The following is an 18,530-nucleotide window of genomic DNA, read 5'->3' as shown; positions in this document are numbered from 1 at the left end:
CCTCTGTAGTGCCTTATGGTCGGAGGCCGATCAGTTGCCTTACCAGGCGGTGATGAATCCATTCAGGATGCTCTCGATGGTGCAGCTGTAGAACTTTTTGAGGATCTGAAGACCCATGCCAAATCTTTTCAGTGTCTTGAGAATAGGCATTGTCGTGCCCTCTTCACGTCTGTCTTGGTGTGTTTGGACCATGATAGTTCGTTGGTGATGTGGACACCAATGTGGACACCAAGCTCTTAACCTGCTCATGTAATGTAAATGCTACCCACATACATAATGTAATGTAAAATGCTGTCCACATATACATAATGTAAAATGCATCCACATACATAATGTAAAATGCTGTCCACATACATAATGTAAAATGCTGTCCACATACATAATGTAATGTAAAATGCTGTCCACATACATAATGTAATGTAAAATGCTGTCCACATACATAATGTAAAATGCTGTAAACATACATAATGTAATGTTAAATGTGTCCAAATACATCATGTAATATAAAATACTGTCTACATACATCATGTAGTGTAAAATACTGTCTACATACATCATGTAATGTAAAATACTGTCTACATACATCATGTAGTGAAAACACTGTCTACATACATAATGTAATGTAAAATACTGTCTACATATATCATGTAATGTAAAATACTGTCTACATACATCATGTAGTGTAAAATACTGTCTACATACATCATGTAATGTAAAATACTATCTACATACATCATGTAATGTAAAATACTGTCTACATACATCATGTAGTGAAAACACTGTCTACATACATAATGTAATGTAAAATACTGTCTACATACATCATGTAGTGTAAAATACTGTCTACATACATCATGTAGTGTAAAATACTGTCTACATACATCATGTAATGTAAAATACTGTCTACATACATCATGTAGTGTAAAATACTGTCTTACATACATCATGTAATGTAAAATACTGTCTACATACATCATGTAGTGTAAAATACTGTCTACATACATCATGTAATGTAAAATACTGTCTACATACATCATGTAGTGTAAAATGCTGACCATTAACATCATGATACTGTTCTCTATTGTTTAGAATTGGAATCGATGTGAGAAAAAAATAATTGCAATAAATAGGGTAAATACAATAAAACATTAACGTATTTAGTGAATTTGAAAATTAAGTTCACAAAATTAATGTTGACAGCCTCACAGGAGCCGCATAATCTCCACCTGGTTGATCAGTTCAGAATATGCCCTCATTCACCAATGCCCATAAAGGAGATTGGGCCAGTGTTGTTTTTCTGCTCGTCAAACAGAGCAATCCTTTTGCATGTATATGTTTTTGCATTGTTTACCTACCAGCACAAAACAAAGGAAACCATACAACCTTATTGCACAGCACAGACGAGTGGCGCAGCAGTCTAAAGCACTGCATCTCAGTGCAAGGGGCGTCACTACAGTTCCAGGTTTGAATCCAGGCTGTATCACATCCGGTAATGATTGGGAGTCATATGATTCGTCCAGGTTTGGCAGGGGTAGGCCGCCATTATAAATAATAATTTGTTCTTAACTCTCCTGTCTAGTTAAATAAAGTGTAACGACCCTGGGTTTATAAGCGCTGAAATCGACCCTGCCGCACGAGCATGCTTTTGCGGCACAGTCGATAGCGCGTCGGACCTCGGGCTGGAAGGTCGAGGGTTCGAGACCTGCTCCCTGCTGTTTCATTACATTTGTGTGGGAAGTGGGGGAAGTGGTACAAAGGGTTCAATGTAAAAAATAAATCAACTGGTTGTGTCCTTACTGTGCCGTTGAGTATCCTTGAAAAGTGGAGATGACAAGTAAAGTTGTGAAAGGAATTTTCCACACTGCTATTGCTCCCTGTGATCCCGGGACGTCCCTAACCCCTCCCCTATTGAAGTTGTAATGTAAAATGCTTAGGGGTTATCATGTATTGTTGAATGTTTTGTAAAAATGTATTTCATCTTTCACAAACGTCACATCCGTAAACAAAGAAGTCCTATGTGAAGTTCCTTTTCCTCCTGGGTCAATCCCTGCTCTGTAACCCTGTGAAGTTCCTTTTCCTCCTGGGTAAATCCCTGCTCTGTAACCCTATGTGAAGTTCCTTTTCCTCCTGGGTCAATCCCTGCTCTGTAACCCTATGTGAAGTTCCTTTTCCTCCTGGGTCAATCCCTGCTCTGTAACCCTATGTGAAGTTCCTTTTCCTCCTGGGTCAATCCCTGCTCTGTAACCCTATGTGAAGTTCCTTTTCCTCCTGGGTCAATCCCTGCTCTGTAACCCTGTGAAGTTCCTTTTCCTCCTGGGTCAATCCCTGCTCTGTAACCCTATGTGAAGTTCCTTTTCCTCCTGGGTCAATCCCTGCTCTGTAACCCTATGTGAAGTTCCTTTTCCTCCTGGGTCAATCCCTGCTCTGTAACCCTATGTGAAGTTCCTTTTCCTCCTGGGTCAATCCCTGCTCTGTAACCCTATGTGAAATTCCTTTTCCTCCTGGGTCAATCCCTGCTCTGTAACCCTGTGAAGTTCCTTTTCCTCCTGGGTCAATCCCTGCTCTGTAACCCTGTGAAGTTCCTTTTCCTCCTGGGTCAATCCCTGCTCTGTAACCCTGTGAAGTTCCTTTTCCTCCTGGGTCAATCCCTGCTCTGTAACCCTGTGAAGTTCCTTTTCCTCCTGGGTCAATCCCTGCTCTGTAACCCTGTGAAGTTCCTTTTCCTCCTGGGTCAATCCCTGCTCTGTAACCCTGTGAAGTTCCTTTTCCTCCTGGGTCAATCCCTGCTCTGTAACCCTGTGAAGTTCCTTTCCATCCTGGGTCAATCCCTGCTCTGTAACCCTGTGAAGTTCCTTTTCCTCCTGGGTCAATCCCTGCTCTGTAACCCTGTGAAGTTCCTTTTCCTCCTGGGTCAGGGCTCTACAGTGCAACCATTTTACTCACACATGCGCCTAAATATGTTGCTGTGTGACCTGGAATTTAAATTTAGGAGCACCAGTTGTGCCTAGAAATATAAAGGATTCTAGCTTTATTACCTCAACTATTTTCCATTGTGCTCCTTAATGTCTTTGTGTGCGCCAGCATTTTTCTATTTAGGTGCACACATGCTCCTTGGAAGGAAGAAATAATAAGGTCAGCGTAGGTTCTTGTGCTGGTTTGCCTTATCAACGCCTCTGTGTCTAAGCAAGCTTATCGGATGCAGTCATTTTAAAATGGTTTGACTTGCATTTGCTTTAGGAATTCTCTCTGAATCACCTGCCTGTTTATCCTTCATTGGAAGGACAGGGCACATCACTTCAGGCATCACAATAGACATGGGCTGATCTAGAAAGCAAATGCAGTGCATTCGGAAAGTGTTCAGTGTTCCACATTTTGTTACGTTACAGCCTTGTTCTAAAATGTAATACATTATTTTCCCCCTCAATCTACACACAATATACCCCATAATGACAAAGAGAAAAGTTTGTAATTTTATTTTGCAAATGTATTAAAAATAAATAAAATACCTTATTTACATAAGTATTCAGACCCTTTGCTATGAAATTTGAATTTGAGCTCAGGTGCATCCTGTTTCCATTGGTCATCCTTGAGTTGTTTCTACAACTTGGAGTCCACCTGTGGTAAAGTCAATTGATTGGACATGATTTGGAAAGGCACACACCTGTCTATATAAGGTCCCACAGTTGACAGTGCATGTCAGAGCAAAAACCAAGACATGAAGTCAAAGGAATTGTCCGTAGAGATCCGAGAGAGGATTGTGTCAAGGCACAGATCTGGGGAAGGGTACCAAAACCATTTCTGCGGTATTGAAGGTCCCCAAGATCACAGTGGCCTCCATCATTCTTAAATGGAAGAAATAGTATCAAGGCTGTAATTGCTGCCAAAGGTGCTTCAACAAAGTACTGAGTGAAGGGTCTCAATACTAATATAAATGTGAGATTTATGTTTTTTAATAAAAAAAAAAATACATTTTCACAAATTTCTAAAATGTTTTTGCTTTGTCATTATGGGGTATTGTGTAGATTGGAGGGGGGGACAATTTAATGCATTTTAGAATAAGTCTGTAATGTAACAAAATGTGGAAAAAGTGAAGGGGTCTGAATACTTTCTGGATGCACTGTATCAAAAAACTTCAGACATTCCCTTTCTCTTGTGACCTTTGAGATATGGGTTATGACCTTGCCATGTCTGACAGGAGAATGACGATGAAGGTCATGACTGAGACTACACACGGGCATAGACTCTAAAGTCCACCACCTTCCGGAGACACCTGAAACCCCACCTCTTTCAGGAATACCTAGGATAGGATAAAGTAATCCTTCTCACCCCCCCCCCCCTTAAAAGATTTAGATGCACTATTGTAAAGTGGCTGTTCCACTGGATGTCATAAGGTGAATGCACCAATTTGTAAGTCGCTCTGGATAAGAGCGTCTGCTAAATGACTTAAATGTAAATGTAAATGTAAGTCACAGCCTTCCTCCATAAGAAGGAAGCACCACCTAGCTCTCTGGACTGGAGTTGTTGGTGTTTTCTCTGCCAGATAGCCCAACAGGGCAACACGTCTGATACTGTGTCTTCTGTATATGGCACGTTGGCCTAGTAGTTCGACATAGTGAATTGTATTGGAATGTTTTAAGGTCCATTTTAAAACTATTGGCCTATATTCAAGTGCTTTGCCTCAACACTTATTGTTCAAAAAAGTGTAGGCCAAGTTGTTTACTTGATCTCATTGACGGGATGGCTGGAAGTGTGCCTTTTTTATGTTGCTTGGACTGATGTGCGGTACACGAGAATGATTACACCGTCCATCTAAGCAGTGAAGTGTAACTGGATCTGTGGACGGTTGGCTGAGAATCCCACTGTTATCATGTTACCCTGGAGACGCATTTACATTTACAATTAAGTCATTTAGCAGACGCTCTTATCCAGAGCGACTTACAAATTGGTGCATTCACCTTATGACATCCAGTGGAACAGCCACTTTACAATAGTGCATCTAAATCTTTTAAGGGGGGGGTGAGAGGGATTACTTTATCCTATCCTAGGTATTCCTTAAAGAGGTGGGGTTTCAGGTGTCTCCGGAAGGTGGTGATTGACTCCGCTGTCCTGGCGTCGTGAGGGAGTTTGTTCCACCATTGGGGGGCCAGAGCAGCGAACAGTTTTGACTGGGCTGAGCGGGAACTGTACTTCCTCAGTGGTAGGGAGGCGAGCAGGCCAGAGGTGGATGAACGCAGTGCCCTTGTTTGGGTGTAGGGCCTGATCAGAGCCTGGAGGTACTGAGGTGCCGTTCCGCATGCAATCCCATTCATAACACTGTCCCTTTGTTTTGTAATTGTGGAAGTAGGCTGTACTGGCTGAACTATGGTGATAACATCCCTCTTTTAAAACATTTTAGATTTTTTTTCTCTCATTTTGTCTGTCATAGTTGAAGTGCACCATCTTTTTAAGTGGGAGAACTTGCACAATTGGTGGCTGACTAAATACTTTTTTGCCCCACTGTACATACATACATACATACATACATACATACATACATACATACATACATACATACATACAGTTGAAGTCGGAAGTTTACATACATACACTTAGGTTGGAGTCATTAAAACTCATTTTTCAACCACTCCACAAATTTCTTGTTAACAAACAATAGTTTTGGCAAGTCGGTTAGGACATCTACTTTGTGCCAACATTTGTTTACATACAGTGAATTATAAGTGAAATAATCTGTATCACAATTCCAGTGGGTCAGAAGTTTACATACAGTAAGTTGACTGTGCCTTTAAACAGCTTGGAACATTCAAAAAAATGATGTCAAGGTTTTAGAAACTTTTGATAGGCTAGTTGACACCATTTGAGTTAATTGGAGGTGTACCTGTGGATGGATTTCAAGGCCTACCTTCAAACTCAGTGCCTCGTTGCTTGACATTATTGAAAAATCAAAAGAAATCAGCTAAGAACTCCAGAAAAAGAATTGTAGACCTCCTCGAGTCTGGTTCATCCTTGGGAGCAATTTCCAAACTCCTGAAGGTACCACATTCATCTGTACAAACAATAGTACGCAAGTATAAACACCATGGGACCACACAGCCGTCATACCGCTCAGGAAGGAGACACGTTCTGTCTCCTAGAGATGAACGTACTTTGGTGCGAAAAGTGCAAATCAATCCCAGAACAACAAAGGACCTTGTGAAGATCCTGGAAGAAACGGGTACAAAAGTATCTATATCCACAGTAAAAACGAGTCCTATATCGGCATAACCTGAAAGGCCGGTCAGCAAGGAAGAAGCCACTGCTCCAAAACTGCCATAAAATAGCCGGACTACAGTTTGCAACTGCTTTTTGGAGAAATGTCCTCTGGTCTGATGAAACAAAAATAGAACTGTTTGGCCATAATGACCATCGTTATGTTTGGAGGAAAAAGAGAGAGGCTTGCAAGCCTAAGAACACCATCTCAACGGTGAAGCACGGGGGTGGCAGCATCATGTTGTGGGGGTGCTTTGCTGCAGGAGGGACTAGTGCACTTCACAAAATAGATGGCATCATGAGGCTGGAAAATGATGTGGATATATTGAAGCAACATCTCAAGACATCAGTCAGGAAGTATAATCTTGTTCGTAAATGGGTCTTCCAAATGGACAATGCATACTTCCAAAGTTGTGGAAAAATGGCTTAAGGACAACAAAGTCAAGGTATTGGAGTGGCCACCACAAAGTCATGACCTCAATCCTTTAGAAAGTTTGTAGGCAGAACTGAGTGCGAGCAAGGAGGCCTACAAACCTGACTCAGTTACACCAGCTCTGTCAGGAGGAATGGGACAAAATTCACCCAACTTATTTTGGGAAGCTTGTGGAAGGCTACCCAAAATGTTTGACCAAGTTAAACAATTTAAAGGAAATGCTACCAAATACTAATTGATTGTATGTAAACTTCTGACCCACTGGGAATGTGATGAAAGAAATCAAATCTGAAACAAATCATTATCTATACTATTATTCTGACATTTCACATTCTTAAAATAAGGTGGTGATCCTAACTGACCTAAGACAGGGAATTTTTATTTGGATTAAATGTCAGGAGTTGTGAAAAACGAAGTTTAAATGTATTTGGCTAAGGTGTATGTAAACTTCCAACTTCAACTGTACATACATATATGACTGCTGTGCCTGTCTGCAGCGCTATCCCACCATGCCTGGGAATGACGAGCGGCCCACCTCCATGTCCACCACTGGCAGCGAGGACGCCAGCAGCGACGCTGAGTCGTCATCGGACCGCTGCAACAGCATCACGTCTGCCAGCGACTTTGATTGCTCCCGCCAGAGCTTCACCAGTGACTGCTCCAGCAGCAAGCACAGCTCGCCCTCCTGTGAGTAGATCTCCTTCCTCCCTGTCTAGTAGGACTGCTTCTTAGGCTTGTCAAAATGTCATCCTAAAAATTGCATTTCCATTTCCTACCCATCTCCAGAAAGTTTGCACTTGCACACTTCCCATCATTGATTTAAAAGCATTGGATTGATGTTGTCATCACTTTTTGAGTAGTATAGAGAATCGGAATGCAACACTGTGTGCCCTCTCCCCACTTTGGTTGAGCTTTCAAATGCCAAAATGGTTATTCTCAACGCTTTTTGTTCTTATTTAAGAAATGTTATGCCCCCTATTTACAGCCAGCCCGCCCAAAACTGTAACACTGGATGATGTCATGTCTGCTGCCCGGGACCTGTCCAACCTGAACCTGGCCCACGAGATCATTGTCAACCGTGACTTCCATGTGGAGCAGCCCCACCTACCTCAGAACAGGTACCTACCACTTCAAAATGGACGACCCAGTGAACATGGCCATCACTTGGGCTACTCAAATGCCAATTGACAACTGATGATATTCAATTCTCCTTTTCAGTTTGGAGAAGCAAGTCAAAGATATAGTTCACAAGGCGTTCTGGGCTAGCCTGGAGTCTGAGCTGAATGATGACCCACCAGAGTATGAGCACACCATCAAACTGCTGGAGGAGATCAGAGAGGTGAGCTTTGGCCCCTTTCCTCTCTATCAATCTTGATGAATCCATGGTTGGAAAGCTTATCTTATCAGGAAGATGACCCTGTTGGAAGACTTTGAAAACGTATAATTTCTAACTCCCTGAGCAGTAATCACTGATCTGACACAAGTGGATAAGCAACAGTTATGTAGTGGAATCCATTCTTTCACCTGTCCAATTGTATGTGTATTGTGAATGTATGTATTTAAAATGGGCTAATAGCTTTTAAGATTGATATCTTCTTGCTATATATTGTTTATTTCCTTCATTTTTTAAAACCCATTTACTATGAACAGATCCTGTTGTCGTTCCTGAGCCCGGGAGCCAATCGGCTACGGACTCAGATCCTGGAGGTGCTGGACATGGATCTGATTCGCCAGCAGGCGGACAAGGAAGCGGTGGACATACATGGCCTGGCGTCTTACATCATCACCATCATGGGCAAGCTGTGTGCCCCCGTCCGTGACGATGAGGTCAAGAATCTCTGTGAGAGCCCCGACAATGTTGCGTCAATGTACAAGTACGTTTGGGCAAAGTTTTGTTTCCAACCCTTCTGAATATTTATTTGGATATTTGTAGCCATCCCCATACATGGCTGGCACCCATTTGATTCTGTTTCCTCTCTAAAGCTACCGTGCATTCGGAAAGTATTCAGACCCCATGTCTTTTTCCACATTGTGTTACGTTACAGCCTTATTCTAAAATGGATTACAAAAAAAATGTAATCAATCGACACACAATACCACAATGACAAAGTGAAAAGCGGTTTTTAGACATTTTTGCAAAATTTTAAAATAAATATATAGAAAATACCTTATTTACATAAGTATTCAGACCCTTTGCTATGCGAATCGAAATTGAGCCCAGATGTATTCTATTTCCATTGCTCATCCTTGAGATATTTCTATAACTTAATTGAAGTCCACCTTTGTTAAATTCAATTGACCCTTTTAGATCTCCGAAGCTAGGAGTACAGATGTTGAGGCATGGGTTTGATGACGGCAAGTCACTAGGTATTACTTCTGGAAGCATCTGTTTTGAGAGTGTTATTACATTGAGCAGGGAGATCTTCCGGGTGCTGGACCTGATGAAGATGGACATGGTGAACTTTACCATCCAGAGCCTGCGGCCCGATCTGCAGAGGCAGTCAGTGGAGTATGAGAGGGCCAAGTTCCAGAGCATCGTGGAGAAGACTCCCAGTGAGTCTACGTTGTTATTAACCTTTAATTATTATGAGGAACATTTTATTGGCATTGGACTGGCGTTTCGATCATTTCCCTGTTTCTTTACAAATGCATTTGTCAGTTGAGTGCCTAAATCAAATCAAATCAAATTTATTTATATAGCCCTTCGTACATCAGCTGATATCTCAAAGTGCTGTACAGAAACCCAGCCTAAAACCCCAAACAGCAAGCAATGCAGGTGTAAAAGCACGGTGGCTAGGAAAAACTCCCTAGAAAGGCCAAAACCTAGGAAGAAACCTAGAGAGGAACCAGGCTATGTGGGGTGGCCAGTTCTCTTCTGGCTGTGCCGGGTAGAGATTATAACAGAACATGGCCAAGATGTTCAAATGTTCATAAATGACCAGCATGGTCGAATAATAATAAGGCAGAACAGTTGAAACTGGAGCAGCAGCACAGTCAGGTGGACTGGGGACAGCAAGGAGTCATCATGTCAGGTAGTCCTGGGGCACGGTCCTAGGGCTCAGGTCCTCCGAGAGAGAGAAAGAAAGAGAGAATTAGAGAGAGCATATGTGGGGTGGCCAGTCTTCTTCTGGCTGTGCCGGGTGGAGATTATAACAGAACGTGGCCAAGATGTTCAAATGTTCATAAATGACCAGCATGGTTGAATAATAGTAAGGCAGAACAGTTGAAACTGGAGCAGCAGCATGGCCAGGTGGACTGGGGACAGCAAGGAGTCATCATGTCAGGTAGTCCTGGGGCATGGTCCTAGGGCTCAGGTCCTCCGAGAGAGAGGAGAGAATTAGAGAACGCACACTTAGATTCACACAGGACACCGAATAGGACAGGAGAAGTACTCCAGATATAACAAACTGACCCTAGCCCCCCGACACATAAACTACTGCAGCATAAATACTGGAGGCTGAGACAGGAGGGGTCAGGAGACCCTGTGGCCCCATCCGAGGACACCCCCGGACAGGGCCAAACAGGAAGGATATAACCCCACCCACTTTGCCAAAGCACAGCCCCCACACCACTAGAGGGATATCTTCAACCACCAACTTACCATCCTGAGACAAGGCAGAGTATAGCCCACAAAGATCTCCGCCACGGCACAACCCAAGGGGGGCGCCAACCCAGACAGGCTGACCACAACAGTGAATCAACCCACTCAGGTGACGCACCCCCCCCAGGGACGGCATGAGAGAGCCCCAGTAAGCCAGTGACTCAGCCCTTGTAACAGGGTTAGAGGCAGAGAATCCCAGTGGAAAGAGGGGAACCGGCCAGGCAGAGACAGCAAGGGCGGTTCGTTGCTCCAGAGCCTTTCCGTTCACCTTCCCACTCCTGGGCCAGACTACACTCAATCATATGACCCACTGAAGAGATGAGTCTTCAGTAAAGACTTAAAGGTTGAGACCGAGTTTGCGTCTCTGACATGGGTAGGCAGACCGTTCCATAAAAATGGAGCTCTATAGGAGAAAGCCCTGCCTCCAGCTGTTTGCTTAGAAATTCTAGGGACAATTAGGAGGCCTGCGTCTTGTGACCGTAGCGTACGTGTAGGTATGTACGGCAGGACCAAATCAGAGAGATAGGTAGGAGCAAGCCCATGTAATGCTTTGTAGGTTAGCAGTAAAACCTTGAAATCAGCCCTTGCTTTGACAGGAAGCCAGTGTAGAGAGGCTAGCACTGGAGTAATATGATCAAATTTTTTGGTTCTAGTCAGGATTCTAGCAACCGTATTTAGCACTAACTGAAGTTTATTTAGTGCTTTATCCGGGTAGCCGGAAAATAGAGCATTGCAGTAGTCTAACCTAGAAGTGACAAAAGCATGGATTAATTTTTCTGCATCATTTTTGGACAGAAAATGTCTGATTTTTGCAATGTTACGTAGATTGAAAAAAGCTGTCCTCGAAATGGTCTTGATATGTTCTTCAAAAGAGAGATCAGGGTCCAGAGTAACGCCGAGGTCCTTCACAGTTTTATTTGAGACGACTGTACAACCATTAAGATTAATTGTCAGATTCAACAGAAGATCTCTTTGTTTCTTGGGACCTAGAACAAGCATCTCTGTTTTGTCCGAGTTTAATAGTAGAAAGTTTGCAGCCATCCACTTCCTTATGTCTGAAACACATGCTTCTAGCGAGGGCAATTTTGGGGCTTCACCATGTTTCATTGAAATGTACAGCTGTGTGTCATCCGCATAGCAGTGAAAGTTTACATTATGTTTTCGAATAACATCCCCAAGAGGTAAAATATATAGTGAAAACAATAGTGGTCCTAAAACAGAACCTTGAGGAACACCGAAATTTACAGTTGATTTGTCAGAGGACAAACCATTCACAGAGACAAACTGATATCTTTCCGACAGATAAGATCTAAACCAGGCCAGAACATGTCCGTGTAGACCAATTTGGGTTTCCAATCTCTCCAAAAGAATGTGGTGATCGATGGTATCAAAAGCAGCACTAAGGTCTAGGAGGTCAGCATAGTATTCATTCATTGTTTGAATAGGGTATGCTCCTGGAACAGTGCGTGCTGTGTAAGGTTCAGGTCCAGCTGGTTTTCTTCCAAAGTAAATGATGAGCCTGTACTGCTTTATGGTGTTGTGGGATGTACAGCATGTGAAGCGTGGGTTTGATTTCTCTACGTCATTAAATGAAAGATGTCGATCTCTATTAAATACCATACAAATGACTGTCCTAACTTCCTCAGGTGCATTGGACCATACCACTGAGTGGATCAAGTCCTTTCTGGAGGAAGTGCTTTTCTCCATGCCAACTGTGGAGCAGCCCAACGGCCATGGGAAGGCGGGGAAAGCCCTGCCAAGTCCCCTCCTAGTCTTCAACAGTGGATTCATCCACATCCTCACCTGGGACTACCACAAGAGCCCGCTGCCTGAGGTGGGTTGGAGTGTGTGTGTGTGTGTCTTAGTACATTATTCAAAATCATTATTCAAAATAATGATTTGCTTATTCAAGACATATCTTGATTGCCATTGGATAACTCATCCTTTGTTATTAAGAAAAGGTGACATTCAGTGCGTTTGTCAAGTGACGAGGGTGTTGCTGAATGGTCACAGGGGAAACGTGTGCGTGTGTGTGTGTGTGTGTGTGAATAGAGGTGACAAGGATGTTGACAGGTGTTCGCTTCTGTTTCTGTGTATTATACAGAAAATATTCTTGGTCAAATGAATTTTTGGTATTTATTTGCATATAGACTTATCTAGAGGGTTTGTTTGTCTGAAATGTGTGTGAATTCCATATGAATACAAGTGTCTGAAAGAAGGTACCATCTCTCTCAACCAACTTACAACCACAAGTCTATTAAATGACCATTGTCTAAAATCTAGTCTCCATGGGGTGAATCCTAACTTCCACTAATGTCAAATGTTCATTTAGTCATGCATTGATGTCAATGGGAGACTAAGTAAAATGTTGCTTAAGTTGATGATTCGTCCCTATATGTGAAAGCCATGTGTGTGTGTATATAACATACTCAGACCCTGATGACAGACGAGGTGCGTCTGCGGGAGCTCCAGCGGAGGCTCCAGCTGCTAAAGGCCGTGGCCTCCGTACTGCTCATTGTCTGCAGCGCCATCGGAGGGCCCATCTCGGGGCTGCCTGCACTGGCCGAGCACCTCAAGAGGATGACTAGCGTGCTCCTGGAGGGCATGCACAGCCCGTAGGTTCTACATAACACACACACTCGTATATCAATTTCAATGTGAAAATTGAGACTGACAACTTCCTCCACTCTGCAGGGACTTTAACCTGTCAGAGGCTCTGGGGAACGTCAGTGGTCAGATCTGCTGTGAGCTCAACAAGTCCCTGACTGAGAGGAACTACCCAGCCTTGCCCCCAGAACTCCAGGTCACACTCAAGGGCCAGATCACCAGCATCACCCAGGAAAACAACCCTATCCGCAGTCTTGTAGGTAAGCAAAACAACACCTGAGGGCCTGACATGGCTCATTAACTATTTCATTGTATATATTTAATGCAATGTTCTCAGCCAAGCTACATTGCATTCGGAAAGTATTCAGACCCCTTGACATTTTCCACATTTTGTTACGTTACAGCCTTATTCTAAAATTGATTAAATTGTTGTTTTTGTTGCTCATCAATCTACACACTATACCCCATAATGACAAGACAATCTTTTATTACTTTTTTATGTAAATTTATAACAAAAGAAAAAAAAAGACAGTGGGGCAAAAAAGTATTTAGTCAGCCACCAATTGTGCAAGTTCTCCCACTTAAAAAGATGAGAGGCCTGTAATTTTCAAGTGGGAGAACTTGCACAATTGGTGGCTGACTAAATACTTTTTTGCCCCACTGTATATACCCTTTGTTGGCAATGATAGAGGTCAAACGTTTTCTGTAAGTCTTCACAAGGTTTTCACATACTGTTGCTGGTATTTTGGCCCATTCCTCCATGCAGATCTCCTTTAGAGCAGTGATGTTTTGGGGCTGTTGCTGGGCAACACGGACTTTCAACTCCCTCCAAAGATTTTCTATGGGGTTGAGATCTGGAGACTGGCTAGGCCACTCCAGGAACTTGAAATGCTTCTTACGAAGCCACTCCTTTGTTGCCCGGGCGGTGTGTTTGGGATCATTGTCATGCTGAAAGACCCAGCCACGTTTCATCTTCAATGCCCTTGCTGATGGAAGGAGGTTTTCACTCAAAATCTCACGATACATGGCCCCATTCATTCTTTCCTTTACACGGATCAGTCGTCCTGGTCCCTTTGCAGAAAAACAGCCCCAAAGCATGATGTTTCCACCCCCATGCTTCACAGTAGGTATGGTGTTCTTTGGATGCAACTCAGCATTCTTTGTCCTCCAAACACAACGAGTTGAGTTTTTACCAAAAAGTTCTATTTTGGTTTCATCTGACCATATGACATTCTCCCAATCTTCTTCTGGATCATCCAAATGCTCTCTAGCAAACTTCAGACGGGCCTGGACATGTACTGGCTTAAGCAGGGGGACACGTCTGGCACTGCAGGATTTGAGTCCCTGGCGGCGTAGTGTGTTACTGATGGTAGGCTTTGTTACTTTGGTCCCATCTCTCTGCAGGTCATTCACTCGGTCCCCCCGTGTGGTTCTGGGATTTTTTTCTTGTGATCATTTTGACCCCACGGGGTGAGATCTTGCGTGGAGCCCCAGATCGAGGGAGATTATCAGTGGTCTTGTATGTCTTCCATTTCCTAATAATTGCTCCCACAGTTGATTTCTTCAAACCAAGCTGCTTACCTATTGCAGATTCAGTCTTCTCAGCCTGGTGCAGGTCTAGAATTTTGTTTCTGGTGTCCTTTGACAGCTCTTTGGTCTTGGCCATAGTGGAGTTTGGAGTGTGACTGTTTGAGGTTGTGGACAGGTGTCTTTTATACTGATAACAAGTTCAAACAGGTGCCATTAATAGGAGCCTCTTAAACAGGAGCCTCTTAAAGAAGAAGTTACAGGTCTGTGAGAGCCAGAAATCTTGCTTGTTTGTAGGTCACCAAATACTTATTTTCCACCATAATTTGCAAATAAATTCATAAAAAATCCTACAATGTGATTTTCTGGATTTTTTCCCCTCATTTTGTCTGTCATAGTTGAAGTGTACCTATGATGAAAATTACAGGCCTCTCATCTTTTTAAGTGGGAGAACTTGCACAATTGTTGGCTGACTAAATACTTTTTTGCCCCACTGTAAGTATTCAGACCCTTTACTCAGTTCTCTGTTGAAGAACCTTTGGCAGCGATTACAGCCTTGAGTCTTCTTGGGTATGACGCTACAAGCTTGGCACACCTGTATTTGGGGAGATGATCCCATTCTTCTCTGCAGATCCTCATAAGCTCTGTCAGGTTGGATGGGTAGCGTTGCTGCGCAGCTATTTTCACGTCTCTAGAGAGGTTTGTTTGGGTTCAAGTCCGGGCTCTGGCTGGGTCACTCAAGGACATTCAGAGACTTCACCCCAGTCTGAGGTCCTGAGCGCTCTGGAACAGGTTTTCATCAAGGATCTTGCTGTACTTTGCGGCATTCATCTTTGCCTCATCCTGACTAGTCTCAGAGTCCCTGCTACTGAAAAACATCCCCACAGCTTGATGCTATGCTTCACCGTAGGGATGGTGCCAGGTTTCCTCCTGACGTGACACTTGTCATTCAGGCCAAATAGTTCAATCTTGGTTTCATCAGACCAGAGAATGTTGTTTCTCATGGTTTGAGAGTCATTTAGGTGCCTTTTGGCAAACTCCAAGTGGGCTGTTATGTGCCTTTTACTGAGGAGTGGCTTCCGTCTGGCCACTCTAACATAAAGGCCTGATTGGTGGAGTGCTACAGAAGGTTGTCCTTCTGGAAGGTTCTCCCATCTCCACAGAGGAGCTTTGTCAGAGTGACCATCGGATTCTTGGTCACCTCCCTGACTTAGGCCCTTCTCCCCCGATGGCTCAGTTTGGCTGGGGAAGCCAGCTTAAGGAAGAGTCTAGGTGGTTCCAAACTTATTCCATTTAAGAATGATGGAGGCCACTGTGTACTTTGGGACCTTCAATTCTGCAGAAATGTTTTGGTACCCTTCCCCAGATCTGTGCCTCGACACAATCCTGTCTCGGAGCTCTACAGTCAATTCCTTCGGCCGGTTCTTGCTCTGACATGCACTGTCAACTGTGGGACCTTATATAGACAGGTGTGTGCCTCTACAAATTATGTCAAATTAGTTGAATTGACCACAGGTGGACTCCAATCAAGTCATACAAACATCTCAAGGATGATTGATTGAAACAGGATGCACCTGTACTCAATTTCAAGTTTCATAGCAACGGGTCTGAATACTATTTTTTTTTAAATACATTTGCAAATTTCTAAACCTGTTTTTTTTGCTAAGTCATTATGGGGTATGTGTGTAGATCAATTAGGATTTTTTTTTTAATGTTATCAATTTTAGAATGAGGCTGTAACGTAACAAAATGTGGAAGAAGGGGTCTGAATACTTTCTGAATGGACTGTGTAATTGTACACTGCGTGAAATTTTCCTCCAGTTTATTGAATTGCTTGAATAGCTCACAATTGTCTCGTGCCTGTTTTTCTGATCACTCTGTTTGTTCTGTGCCTCTTCTCTGTTCCTCTCCAGAGGGAAGGGTCCAGCAGTACTTTCGGGTGCTCCTCGCCACGCCCAACTCTCACGTGAACCCGCCCCCGACGCCCGGAGGCCTGGCCCTGATCCAACCGGAGCTCACCTCCTTGGCGGTCACCTTCGTCAGCCTGGTCAACTTCAACAAGCAGGTCTACAGCCACTTCTACATGATGATCCTCAAGACCCTGCTCTTCAGTAACGCAGCGCCTCCACAGGCAGCCACCGCACCTCAGGACCCCAGCATACAGAACCCTGTGAACTCCAACTAGGATCGCCACCTACCTACCGAGCCAGGAGCAATACAAAGCTGGAGCTGACAACACCTTATTTGAAAAGGGGAGAAGAAAGGAAAGACTTAGCAGCTACCTAAATCCACCGCCCCCAGTGGTTGTTCTGATTCCTTGAGGCTGCAATCGCCCCCCCATCCCTAACCGTCCTTCCCTTAGGCTTTAGATGAAGTAGTATCACATCTACCTTTTGTCTAGAACGTCGGGGTACGTGCATGTGAGGTGCGTCAGGAAAATGACAACGAGCAATTGTGGTGCACGTCCAAGCTTGGACTAATCCACCTCCCACTGTCGTGTATTGCGACATCCGCTTTGTGACACTTGACCTGACCTGTTCGTGAGATTTTGTGTAGATTCATACCTAAAAATGGACCCTAGTGTTTTGTGTGAGGAATCTTTCCCAATGTCCTTTTTAGTTAGATTAGGGTACGTTGTGAATCTGCGTTGGCATGGAAGGGAGTGCTCGACATCCATTCTCCTGTTGTTATTTTGGAGGGTGTCATCGGAAAAGGGTAGAATGTTCATTAAGTGCTACTGTTACAAAGAACATTTATACACGTTTCATAGACTTTATGACAAAAGGGAAAGGCCTATATATTTAGAATCATGAATTACAACCTCACATTTCGTATGCTTTATGCTGTAGGTTAAATAAAGTTGATCTATAACTGTTTGTTACACGTTGACAAATCCACAACACAAAATGCTATATTATTCATGCCATTAGCTTATTCATTGAAGTGCCACCGTTTGAATAGAAATATAAAAAGTTTGTTTTTAACTTATGTCGGCTTGTGATAACTCTCCATTAAACTGGTTAGGGCTCTCGGGAAATGTCATCTTGAATGAAAACAAGAGACTTGTTTTAATTGTTGCTCTCCAACATGTCAAAGACATGTTTAAATCACTTGAGCTAAATTAGGAGAGTTCATTCATATATATCACTTTTTTAGGGGGGGGGCTGATTAATTGATATGATTATGGAATCACTAAATCTGATGGATTCTGATCTTTGACCTTTTGGAGATAAATATAATGCATGTTTTATTTTGTGTTAACATTCGTTGGAAAATGTTTTGTATGTTAGACCTTGCATAGTATTCAGTCATTTTGTTGGGTTGTTTGAATGTGTTGATTTAATGTAGATTTTTGTTTTGTTATTTTGTGTCAGTGGATTTATAAAGTTGCTTGCTTTATATCTTCAAGGTACCAGTATTAGTTGTCCTTCTATACCTATATTTCCCTAAAAGCTATCCAACAGCTGTATGTTTCTGGACATTTTATGTAATATCTATCTTTTGGTTTAGAACTCAAGTCATGAGAGGTGCTGAAGGTGTTTTGAAATGTCTAAAACAATGGAACTTTTTGACGCAGAATAAACATTGTATGTTGTTAGCTTTTAAAATTCACTTGAATAAATACATTTTTATCTTCTCATGTAATGCAGCTATAATACAATAAACTCTCATGCAGTACCTTATTATTTGTCTAGCAGTGACCTGTGTGTGTGTGTGTGTGTGTGTGTGTGTGTGTGTGTGTGTGTGCTTATTGAAAATAGTTGTCTACATACAGACACAACAATCAAAAGAGAGTTGTAAAACCTGTAAAGGGCATAGATTGTAAAGATTACAATCGGACAAGTAATGTAACTAGAAGGAACATTCGTTGCTGTTATATTACAGAAGAACTCCAGTGACCTGACAAATCAGCTGCCTGTCTGGTTTTGAAGCCACCTCTCCTCCATCTTGCACCCCCGTTTAATGCATACTTTTTTAAATTATATGTGAGCTAAATATATAAAACATTTCTTTAAAGTGTCTTTTTCTGTGTTAAAGTTGTAATGTTACTGTCTACAACAACAAAAAATGATGTCGAATTCCATTCATTCCTATCCTATGGAGGATTGCTCCTTC

At 42.8% G+C, this 18,530-nt stretch overlaps 1 protein-coding gene across 2 annotated transcripts in view; it reads left to right on the top strand.

The window, feature by feature from the left end:
- LOC115107141 (T-complex protein 11-like protein 2) overlaps nt 1-18,097 on the top strand; it is a 46,684-nt gene extending 28,587 nt beyond the window's left edge. For both annotated transcript variants that reach the window (XM_029630568.2, XM_029630569.2), the window contains 9 exons: nt 7,177-7,366; nt 7,665-7,797; nt 7,898-8,018; nt 8,330-8,553; nt 9,096-9,232; nt 11,927-12,114; nt 12,714-12,895; nt 12,975-13,147; nt 16,328-18,097. In XM_029630568.2, the coding sequence (XP_029486428.1) occupies nt 7,177-7,366; nt 7,665-7,797; nt 7,898-8,018; nt 8,330-8,553; nt 9,096-9,232; nt 11,927-12,114; nt 12,714-12,895; nt 12,975-13,147; nt 16,328-16,599 (1,620 nt within the window). In that variant the 3' untranslated portion in view covers nt 16,600-18,097. The remainder of the gene's footprint in view (nt 1-7,176; nt 7,367-7,664; nt 7,798-7,897; nt 8,019-8,329; nt 8,554-9,095; nt 9,233-11,926; nt 12,115-12,713; nt 12,896-12,974; nt 13,148-16,327) is intronic.
- Nucleotides 18,098-18,530: the final 433 nt, after the last annotated feature.

Source organism: Oncorhynchus nerka, linkage group LG23 (assembly GCF_034236695.1).
Source record: "Oncorhynchus nerka isolate Pitt River linkage group LG23, Oner_Uvic_2.0, whole genome shotgun sequence".
Classification (NCBI taxonomy): domain Eukaryota; kingdom Metazoa; phylum Chordata; class Actinopteri; order Salmoniformes; family Salmonidae; genus Oncorhynchus; species Oncorhynchus nerka.
The sequence above is the reverse complement of the archived record's forward strand: the minus strand, read 5'-3'. Positions and strand labels throughout refer to the sequence as shown.